The following is a 12,013-nucleotide window of genomic DNA, read 5'->3' as shown; positions in this document are numbered from 1 at the left end:
ATGCAGAATTTTCTGGGTAAACACAAATGATGTCTCTATTTTTGCAGTTTCAATATATCTATTTTTTAAATTGAAAGCTCCTCCCTCTACTCCGTAGAATGCAAAATACCTTTGGCCAAGAAAGTTGCAAGTGGTTAGCCAGCTTCAGAAACCAACATTTGCCCAGCAGTAAATGCAATGAAGTTGATTCATCTACTTACATTTACTTGCTTACCACTGGGTCTCCTCAGTTCCTACTCAGAACAAAACTGCCACTCTGCTGCTAGTAATCTGAGTCTGCTTTAAACTCAACTGCCCCTTTCAATGGAATTTAAAGGCAAGCCAATATCAACTGATCTTGTTGCCAGATAAAAAATGGATAAACACAGCAGCTTTAGATGCACACACTGTTTGAGCTGGTTTACTGGAACATTCCTACAATGCCGTTGACTGTTTGTTGTAGAATTGATGTATGATTTTTGTAAATTTCTGTAAGCCACATTGGGCCTGCCCTTGGGTGGGGAAATGTGGGATATAAATGCTATAAATAAATAAATGTTTATAAATTATAATCCAGGAAGTAAAGTAGTTAGATGCTTAAACTGTAACATTAACAGACAGCTCTGTAATATGATCTGCTGAAATACTGTTTAGATCCCAGAACAGAGCTGCAGAAGGAGCAGCTGAAGCACATACTCAAGAGTAGTGTTGCCAAGTGCATGCATACTGTGATGGAAGCAGCAACAGCTCGCATCATGGAGAATCTGCAGACTCAGAAAAGGCGCTTCATAGCAGGGCTATATCAGGGGTTCAGAGGGTTTAGATGCATGGTTCTGTCACCAGCCTGCAGGTGGCTCAATCCCAGGGAGAGACTTACTTGGATGAACCTGTGATCTCCTGCCAGGTGGCAGTAGATTCCTTGAGGCCAGGAGGCTGCTTTGATCCATTCATTCTGCCACTTCCCACTGGAGTTAATTTTCTTCCTGTGCCTTTTATATATGAACCTAGTCTTGGTTTGGGCCTCTTTGCCAGAGCTTGGTCTGCACCTTTTCTGCATTACCTAGTGCTTTGGCTTCCTTAGAGTCTTCTCCATGGAAGCCTCCTCCTCCTCAACCTAATAGCAAGGCCCTGCTGGGTACCAGTCTTGATCCTATTTCAAGTACTCTTGGTGAGTTCTTGTATGCTTATGATCCCCATCTTCTTTGCAGGTTTTCCTGATATCTAGAACTCCATTCTGTGCTCTGGGTTTCGGTCAGATAAGGCCTGGCAGCTGCAAGCACCAGAGGGCTCAATTCAAAGGGAAGGCATCCACTAGAGGTAGAAGACCCTATTTAATCTTCACCAGATGGTGTGCCCATTCAGTGGAGGATTAATCTGTGGACCTTGCATGCCTATTGCTGTTCTGAGGTCTTCCCTACAGATGAGAGCCTTCATAGCAGCACAGATACTTGTTGTTCTTGGTAGGGATTGATGACATATAAGGGATGCAGAAAAGACTAAAAATATTGAGATGTGGTGAACACAGTGACAAGGAAGGAAAAGAAAGTGTTTTGTGTTTTAAGCGTTCATGTTTTGAAGATGGAGGTAAAAGAATCTTTTTTTCAGTGGAGGAGTGGCCTAGTGGTTAGGGTGGTGGACTTTGGTCCTGGGGAACTGAGGAACTGAGTTCAATTCCCACTTCAGGCACAGGCAGCTCCTTGTGACTCTGGGCAAGTCACTTAACCCTCCATTGCCCCATGTAAGCCGCATTGAGCCTGCCATGAGTGGGAAAGCGCGGGGTACAAATGTAACAAAAATAAATAAAATAAATATTTGCAGAGGTACCCTTATCAGTTCTCCTGCATCACTCAGTAAAGTTTTCGCTTCTTAAGCAATCATTTTATAAAATTATGATGAACGAGTTTTCAGAGTTTAACCATAATACTAGGTATACTGACAGAATGAGATTCTAACTGAAAAAAAGAGTGTCAGGAAGATTTTTTTCTACATCACCTGAATGCAAAAGTGTTGCATATGCAATTTTTGCATGAAATGAGTGAGACATATATTTCCGGACACTGCTGCAAGATCATCTTGAATTCCAAACTGTTGTTTTGATACTTTGCTTTGTTTGTTTCCCAAAAGCCCATCTTTCTGAAATACTAGAAAGAGAACCTGGGCTTTTGGGAAACAAACAAAGGCACAGCAAAAGGTTCACATGGAACATCAGAGAGCTGTTTCAGTCATGTGCACAGGCAGATCTTTTGGTCTCATTATAACAAGGCAACTTGCAAATCTATAACTAACAGGCACATCTCCATACTAACCACAAGGACAGACCCTATTTATGTCAACAACTAATTATAGCATTTCTGAACACAAAGTACAAAGCACATCTGCAAGTAACTTCACTATGAGTATTTTAAATAGACAGTTGAAGTACATTTCCAGAAATACTACCTGTGAGAACTGATGACACTGCAGTTGTCTGCCCCGTAGTTACTGCTTTGCTGTTTATTGGTTTTGCAATGAACAGTTTGGTGATCATTGGGCCAGATGACGATGCAGGAGTCTTCTTAGCAATCTGAAAGCACAAGAATTGACATTCATAAAAACCAAAACTTTGCTAAGTCCTGGCACAGATCTGACCTTATTGCAGACTTTAATGACTTGTTTCAAAGCTCCCAGGACTTACAAACGAGTGCCCGACATGACCATGTTCCACCAGAAGTACAGGCTGCAAAAGAGGCAATAGAAACGCCCTCTACGATCTCCAGTTCAGCCCTACTTCCCCCTCAGTGTCCTGAAATGTCACTTCCCAATCCGCTACCAAATATGAGCTATGGCTAAACAAGTAGATGTACAGAAGAATACAAATTCACTTTTTAAAAAGGCAAAAGCATATGTATACCACAAGGAAACAAAGGAAAGGGTGAAGATGAACACTGGCTACTCTCCTAGCCTACAAACTACATTTTAAATGCAATTATTCTAAGGTCAAAAAAACAAAAACAAAACAAAGCTGCCAACTGGATCTAGATTCACAGGACAGGGTTGATCAAGTCTTGGGTTTACCCCAGTGCATTCGGGAACTTGTAGTCTTGCTTTTCTTAAGGAATATAATGGGGAAATCAGAACTACAAGTCCCTGCATGCAATGGGGTAAACCCAAGACTGAATTAATCCTGTACTGCAAATCTGAATCCAGCTGGCAGCCTTACCGTAGAACTTTAATTACAATCAAATCTGTGGTAGCCCAGTAGGATGTGGAGGAGCAGCTGGCTGCAACCCAGGCTAGCTAGGGTTCAAAATCACTTTCTCTACAAATGCTTCTTGTGACCTTGGTCAAGTTGTTTAACCTTGCACTGGTTGAGGTACAAACTACTTACTAACCTGTGTTAATGTAAATAAATGTGCTTTAATGCAAGTTTATATGCTTCATTAAATAATGCGTATTAAATCCACAGTTTAGTAAATAAAGCTCTAGATTGGTGAGTTACTACCTATTGTACCTGAAATGTAACTCTCCCTGTGCTCATGTTTGGAAAGGCAGTAACGATCTTAAATCCAAATCCTAATGCTCTGTCAGATAGCACAGCTGTATTTATAAAACAGCATGTTTTGGTTGGAAGTCAATAAAGATACTCCCATTTCAGCATTCATCTGCTCAAATCCCTATTGCATATAAATAGTTCCCCCTGCAAATGCTAGGTTGCCAAGATAACTAGAATTGAAAAATCTCAGTTTAAAAAATTGTCTGGTCTATTATTTATGTTGATGTTATTACTTAGCATTTTGATATGCGATCGCTTGCACTTTTATGGCTGACTTGTTCACCGCTCAGATTCCTTTTTGGATATGAAGCTGTTTATAAATACTTCATTAAATTAAATGGTAAGATAGGACTACCCAAAGTTTGGTTACTGACTAAATAAAGTGAAGCCTGGTCATTAACAACCAAATGAGCAATAAGCAGACATCGTAGAGGATGTGAATAGAGGCAGCAGAACTTAAGCACTGTTACAAGAGCAAACAAATACAGTACAAGTCCACTCTAGCGTACCAAGGGCGGGGTGGGGCAGTCTTTCCTGGGTGCGGGTCTGCCGCACTTGGCCGGTACCTTGCCCCCTCTGATGTCAACTTCCTGTTCTGGGGCAAGGGGCCGGCAGAGCTGACAGCTGCGTGACTGCTCAACATACCCCCTTGCTTGGAGGAGGGGTGTGCGCCTACTCGGGTGGCAACAAAGGTAGATACGGCACTGCAAATCTAAAAATCTGGACTGCTAGTGGATTGGGTCAGTCCGGATTGTCGGATTTTCAGGATTCTCAGGCAGTACTTTTAAAATTGAAATTTAAGAAAGAATAAAGAGATGAACAGGTAAATTTTGTTTATTTATTCACTAAAAAATAGAGAACAGAAAAAACATACAAGGAACCTTAAATATTTTATTATATCATTCAAAAACATAGGTATGTTCCTGTAAAATTTGTTTTTGAATGTTCTTTTTTTTCTGGTTGTAACACCGTCTCTTTCCCCCATCAAGCGTCACCTCATCTCTGTCTGTGCAGCTTAACAAACTGCCAGAGCCCAAAGGTGGCGGCCAAAGAGCCTGAGACCAAAGGAGGGGGCCCAGGCCCCCAAGGCTACACCCTCTCCCTCTCTCCCCCCTGCATCTGTTCTGGTGTTCTCTCACTCCCAGTGTACCTTTTCAGAAGTCTAAGCAAGTCCTCTGTGCTGCAGCGGCAGGCCTTACTCACAGGCTACCTCCGGTCTGCACCAGGCCTTTCCATCTGACCCATCCCACCCCCTCTGATGCAACTTCCTGTTTTTGGACTGGCGAATGTGTCACATAGAAAGGCCCAATGCAGGCTGCAGCATGAAACTCTTGCTTACACTTCTTAAAAGGTACACTGGGGATATGAGGGAGAGTCGCGGGCAGGGCCAGGAGCGGAGGGAGAGATGACGGACTGGGAGGGAGGGGGGGGGGAAAGAGGGGTTAAGAGACAAAAAAAAAAGTGTGCATCACTTGTAGTTCGGATTCTTGGGTGGTCCGGATGTCGCACTGTTAAAGGATCCAGATTCTCAGGTGGTCCAGGTTTCTGGCCTTGTACTGTAGAAGAACATGAAAAACACCCAACTGCAGGTTTCCACTTACTACAACCATAAAACATTTTTAGCCAGAGCATATACGGTATGCGTATTTTTGCAAATTAAAAAAAGTTTGTTTTCTACCCATATATTAAAAAAAACCCAAAAAACCCAAGCTATTTCTAATGGCACCCACAAACAGAACCCGGACAGGCAATGAAAAAGCCCTAGTGTGGGCAGGAGGAAGACATGAAAGGCAGTTAACTTCTGTGTCACAAGACAACAATGTTACCTCACCCTGCTCTGTGAGAAAGGGCTAGGTGGTATTTTTCTATTGTTTCTGAACAGCAAGATGAGCATGAAAGAGGGGGGGGGGGGTCTCTCAAGCTCTTAAATTTATCATTTATCAATGAAATATTGCAAGAAAAACAAATTATCGTATAACACATATAATGTGTACAACAACAGTATTTCAGCTGTGACTGTAGTGAGCTGCATAATACTACACTGTCTAAAATACGACTTTCCATTCATTTTTACCTGCTACCTCTTTAAAACACTGTTATGCTAGCATTTCTTATGCAAATACAGATTAACACATAGTTTTTTGGCAGTTCCTTGAAATCCTGAAATTTGCTCTGGATTGTCTCAATTTATAGTCTATTAAAAATTTGCTATACCGCTAATGCTAACTAGCAGGTCTCAGCGGTTTACAATAAATAAAACATAATAAAAAGAAACAGAAAAGAACTACAATTTAGACAGGAAAAACATTATCTTAACAACTAAACATTCTTACAAAAAAGTACAATGTAGGAAAGGGAAAGGTTAAAAGTAAACAGTATCAGTTACAAAAGAACTTCAGGAGCAACTGCAGACAGCCACAGAGAGCCCAATCCCATGGGAACAAACTAAGAAGCATCAAAGGCTTGAGCAAATAGCCAAGCCTTTAACGCAGGTTTGAATGCCTTAAAAGAAGGTTTTGCAGGGCTATGGATGGGAAGGGAATTCCAAAAAGAGGAGGCAGCGAAAAAGAAAGCATGATTTCTGGTAAGTTCTAATTGAGCAAACTTAGGACCCGAGAGAACAAGGCGGTGATCGTTAAGTGAATGAAGTATGCAAACAGGAGACTAAGGAACAGTAAGTGAATCCAGGTAAAGAGGAAGACCCACCATGTTTGCTTTAAAAGTGAGAGTCAGAAGCATGGTCCCTGTGTTGAGCAAGACAAAGTAATCTGATAGATATATTTTGTAAAGATTGAAGTCTTTTTATATTTAAACGAGTACAACCTAAATATATAATGTCACAGTAGTGTGAGAATAAGAGAATGAAAAATATCAACAGTGAACTTAAGTGCTGAGCAAAGTTGTCGGAGAATGAAAACCCCCATTTTGCACACATTAGAGATTTCAGGAGTAAAAGTAAGATGAGGATCTAGAATTACTGCTAAATACCGGAAAGAATCCATAGTTGGGTGTGTGACCCAAGAAGATTTAAAGGAGCTGTGGGGACTGCCAATCCTCCAGTAAACCAACAACCAACTATTTTCTCTTCATTAAGGACTACCCTATGGTTAGTAAGCCAGCTAGAGATAAGGTTCAGACAATCATTTAGCAAACCAAAAGCAGGATTGAAAGGGTTAGTGAGAAAAAGAAGATCATCATCTGCACAGAAGTGGAAAGTTACCCCAGTGGACTGAATAAGAGTGGCAAACAGGCTTAAGAATAAGTTAAAAAGGAGAGGGGAGAGAACAGAACCCTGAGGAACACCATGGTTAAGAGGTTGACTTGGAGCTGTGGAAGAAGAGGTGACAACTGTGCTGGAACGGTTTATTTATTTATTGGGTTATCAAAGAAAGAAGAGAACCAAGAGAGAACAGTTCCAGAAATACCTAATGTTGAGAGACAGTGAATCAAGAGAGAGTGATCAACAAGGTCAAATGCAGATCTAAGGAAACAGCAAGAACTATCAAGTGTTTATCCAACTGAGAATAAATTTCATTCAGCACAGCAGTGAGAACAGTCTCAGTGCTGTGATAGGACCTAAAACCCGATTGTTTTGGGTGAAGGGCCAGAAATTTCTCTGTAAGAAAAAAACTATGTGCTCCAAAATTTTAGAAAGACAGGCGCATTTTTCCATAGTTGAGGAACATAATCAGTAGAAAGACTCAAATTAACCAGAGTTAAAATTTGAGGTAAAAGATCGTTCCTGGACTTGCAACCACGAAGGGAAAGGATCTAAGGTACAATATGTAGATTTCTTATTTTTTGTTAAATCTTTTTATTAACAAGTGTCACAAAGAACAGGCATCCAGCACACATTTTTTCCGTACAGAACAGAAACGACAGAAACAGTTTGTTTATAACAATAAGGCACAAAATTAACTATAATTGTACATGTTTATAAAACCCTGCAGATCGGACCACTTGTGATTTTACATTATGTAAGAAATGAAGTACATGAGACTACCCCCTCCCTTACCCAGCCATCTGCTTCATGTAAGTACACTACTGCTCCAAGAGAGGAGCAAGATGGCTAGTCCAGTGTTGTAGAATTACTTTGTTGGCTATTACTAATGCTAACAGAACAAATTTACAAGAGTAACTGCTTAAGCCCTGAGCAACCAGGTCAACATCCAAGCCCATTAGCAAGACCCCCCCATAGGACCATTCATATGAACCATCCAAAATGTCTTCCAGTATCGCTATGATCTTGGGCTAGAAGTTCTGAAGCACCACAAACTCCAAGAAGAGGTGAACCAGAGAGCCCTGACTCACTCCACATCTATCACACATATCAGACTGCCACAGTCCCATGACTCTGCCCTTACTTCTAGTGATATAGGCATTATGCAAAATTTTAAATTTTATCTCGTGGAGATTCACATTAGGGGTGAACCAGCACTGTGATAGCTCCTTAACCGAAATCTCTAGTCCCAACCGTGCACTCCACTCTGATGCTAGCTGCGTAAAAAAAGGGAAAGTCTATGTTCCTTCCCAACTTTATACCACATAGATAATGAATTGTGGTTGGATGGCGTTTGCATAAAAACCGTATCCAAGGCGGTAAAGGTTGTGTAGGTGCCCTCTGGCCCCCGCAGAGCCTCAAGGTAGTGCCGGAGCTGTAAAAAGGAAAAAAAATATTTGTGTGGTATATTCCAAGCTGACTGGTACTGAGAGAAGGAAGGGCAACGTCCACTACCTAAGGCCACCAATTGCCCCACATACCCCCCCCCTTTAACTCACAACCCGAAAGAAGGCCCATCCTGGCTAGCAGCGAAATCTGGGTTCCGCAAAATCTCCAAGAAGGGAGAAGGTCCCCTTGCGCCCCCCACCTTAGACCTCCACTATTCACATGCAGCTCTCAAAGGCCGCACCAATGGGGACAAATGCATCTTTTTAGTCCTACAATGAAAAGCACTGAACACCAAGACAGAGGGTTGGCAAACTCCCACACACCCTTGGGCGCAAATCTGTATTGACCTGTATGAAGCTCATGTTTCCACCGAAGGGCTGCTGCAACATTAAATAGCCGGAGGTCTGGAAAGTTGACCCCCCCCCCCCCCATTGTGATCCCTTATTAGTTTGTTGTAACCAATTCTGGCTCTGCTCGCCCCCCCCCCCCCCCAAAATGAAGGAAGAAATCCTGCACTCTTGGGCAGATGCATTTCAATTAAAACTTTCCGCAGAAAAAACGCAATGTCTCATACTCACATCTCAATATAACACAAATAAATTCACCACCCTAACCACACCAAACTTCTCCCTCCCCGTGACAGACACTCTGAAAATTCTTGGAGTTACCTTCGATCGAAATCTCACACTTGAAAACCATGTGAAAAATACAACAAAGAAGATGTTCCACTCCATTTGGAAACTAAAAAGAGTAAAACCTTTCTTCCCAAGAAACATTTTTCGGAACCTGGTACAGTCAATGGTGCTAAGTCATCTAGACTACTGTAATGCACTATATGTTGGCTGCAAAGAGCAACTCATCAAGAAACTTCAAACACGCCCAAAACACAGCTGCCAGACTCATATTTGGCAAAACAAATTACGAAAGTGCTAAACCCCTAAGAGAGAAGTTACACTGGCTTCCACTTAAAGAACGTATCACGTTTAAGGTCTGTACACTGGTTCACAAAATCATTCACGGGGATGCTCTGGATTACATGATGGACCTTATTGACTTACCACCCAGAAATGCTAGAGGATCAGCACGTACATTCCTAAATCTTCACTTCCCCAGTTGTAAAGGACTAAAATACAAACTAACACATACATCTAGCTTCTCCTACATGAGTATGCAACTGTGGAATGCACTGCCAAGGGACCAGAAAAAAGTTTTACAATCTAAACAACTTTCGTAAATCACTGAAGACTTATCTCTTCAACAAGGCATACCACAATGACCCAAAATAGGAATTGTAATTCATCACCAATTACGTAAAATCCTAAATGTTTTTTCCCTATGATTACTGTGTAGTTCTTTCTAGTTCAGCTATACTACATGTACTATACCAAGTGCATCTTACTATGAAACGACGTTCGATTATTTCTATCTGCTTAATTTACCAGGTCATCAATGTCCTTAGATAGCACCAATTGCTTCTTTTACTCTGTAAGACGAACCACTATGTTATCCACATATCTATTATATCACCCATGCTCTCTATGTAATCTATTGTACCTTGTTCACTCTGTAATGGCAAATGCCATGAAGGAACATTGTAAGCCTCATGGAGCCTGCAAAAAGGTGGGAAAATGTGGGATACAAATGCAGCAAATAAATAAATAAATCCCTCAATAAAACATAACATCTTTCTGCAGTACCCAAAGTGGCATCATTTGGAGGGGATAAGAGTATCGTAGGGAAGAGCACCATCTTTACCAGCGCAACTCAACCCAGGAAAGAGACGGGGGAGTTCTCGCCAGCGAGCGTACAGAGTTCTGATATTTTCCAATTTTTCCCTCACATTTTTCCTATACATGATATCCATATCCAAGTAGAGATATACTCCCAAATATTTAAGCAATCCTGTGGCCCACATAAACGGGAAATCCAGCAAATGTTTGCAAGCACAGTCTGCAGATTCGGCCAAAGCCTCTGATTTGTCAAAATTAATCTTGAGCCCCGAGAAAGAGGCGAATTGTTGGATAAGACCCACTAAAATAGGGATCCCCTCGGATGCTTTTTCTAGGAATATCAACATGTCATCCGCAAAGATATTGATTTTAAATTCTTGAGGTCCCACTCGAATTCCCACCAGGTCCCCGGCCTGACAAATCTTACCAGCCAATGGTTCTAAAGACAACACAAATAGCATAGGGGACAGTGGGCACCCCTGGCGAGTTCCTCTCTCCAATTCAAACTTATCAGTGAGACACCCATTGATTAAAATTTGCACCAAGAACTCCCCCCATAATACCAAATTTAGGAAGCACCCAAAAAAGATAATCCCACAATATTCTATCGAACGCCTTTTCAGCATTGAGACTAGCAATAATCACATCCCCTGGAAGCTTTCCCTTTGTCTGCATAACCTTCATCGCTCGCAATATATTTATAGACGCATATCTACCTGGTACAAACCCAGTCTGATCTTTATGCACCAAGCAAGGCAGCACTTTGCCCAATCTGGCAGCCAATATACTTGCAAAAACCTTAATGTTCTGATTAATAAAGATATAGGCCGATAAGACCCCAATTGTTCTGCATCCCTACCAGGCTTGGGCAACACAACGATCGTGGCATGAGTGAGGGTTCCCGTGTGTTGATCTGGGCTACAGAGGTCTTGGCACAGGTCCCCAAATAGACCCACCAGCTGAGCACCCAAAATTTTATAGAATTCAGGGCCTAAGACATCCGGCCCCGGTGCCTTTGCCAGTTTTAATTTCTTTACCGCCTGCTGTATTTCCAGGCCTTGTATAGGAGCATTCACGCTTGCCAACTGACCCAACATCAATGCTGGCAGTTGTAAATCTCTAAAGAAACTCCCTCGTTCCTGTGTATCACAAAGGTCAGCATCATACAGTGATTTTTAAAAGTTAAAAAAAGCTTTCTGAATACTTTCCCCTGAGGTAAACAATTGGCCATTTTTGACTTTTATGCTGCATCCTGATGGGCCCTTTGGTTTAACACGTCATTGATATGCTGCTTGAGCTTCCAATACTCATCTCTGGCACCCCCCCTCAGGGCACCAGCTCGCACACCTTTAAGTTGATCAAGTAGCTTAAGTAACTCTCCGTCCCGTTGCTTGCAGACGCGACTCGTGTATTCAATGATTTTCCCCCTCATCACTGCTTTCCCCGCTTCCCACATTATTATGGGGTCTACCTAAATTGATTATCTTTCAAAAAAAAAAAATCACATTCCTCCCCCAGGAACCTACGGAACTCCATATCCTGGTATAGCGTGGGGTTCATTCGCCAACCAGCTGAGCACTGTCCTCTAGGGATACTCAAATCCACCCATACTAAATTATGGTCTGACACCACACCTGCATCTATATTTGTTGCCAGCGCCAAGGATAATAATGATGATATCATCAGAATATAATCTAATCGCGCATGTACCTTATGCACATGAGAGTAAAAAGTGTAGTCCTGGATATCCGGATGCAGTACCATCCACGGGTCCAGCAACCCCAATTCACGAATCAGAAAATTAACGCCTTTCCCATCTGCCCCCTTTGCCCTAGGTTTTGGCGGTTTACAGTCTATCAACGGATCTGCTGTAATATTGAAATCTCCTCCCACCATTAACTTATAATCATTTAGAGGGGCCAGAGTCGCCAGCAGCAAAGAAAAAAAACTTATGGGAATACACGTTTGGAGCATATACTGAGCACAGAGCTACCCAAAACCCCTGGATCTCCCCCAACCATAAAACATACCGCTCCTCAGAGTCCTGTATAACCCTGGGGTGGATGCACTAAAGTCATCAGAGCCATTCCGTACCGAATTCCA

At 42.0% G+C, this 12,013-nt stretch overlaps 1 protein-coding gene across 1 annotated transcript in view; it reads right to left on the bottom strand.

The window, feature by feature from the left end:
* Positions 1-12,013, bottom strand: part of LOC115461066 (protein lin-54 homolog) — a 213,302-nt gene that overhangs the window by 102,308 nt on the left and 98,981 nt on the right. Inside the window, 1 exon segment of the mRNA XM_030190614.1 lies at positions 2,419-2,542. Coding sequence (XP_030046474.1) covers positions 2,419-2,542 — 124 coding nt within the window.

This window comes from Microcaecilia unicolor, chromosome 2, assembly GCF_901765095.1.
Source record: "Microcaecilia unicolor chromosome 2, aMicUni1.1, whole genome shotgun sequence".
Classification (NCBI taxonomy): domain Eukaryota; kingdom Metazoa; phylum Chordata; class Amphibia; order Gymnophiona; family Siphonopidae; genus Microcaecilia; species Microcaecilia unicolor.
The sequence above is the reverse complement of the archived record's forward strand: the minus strand, read 5'-3'. Positions and strand labels throughout refer to the sequence as shown.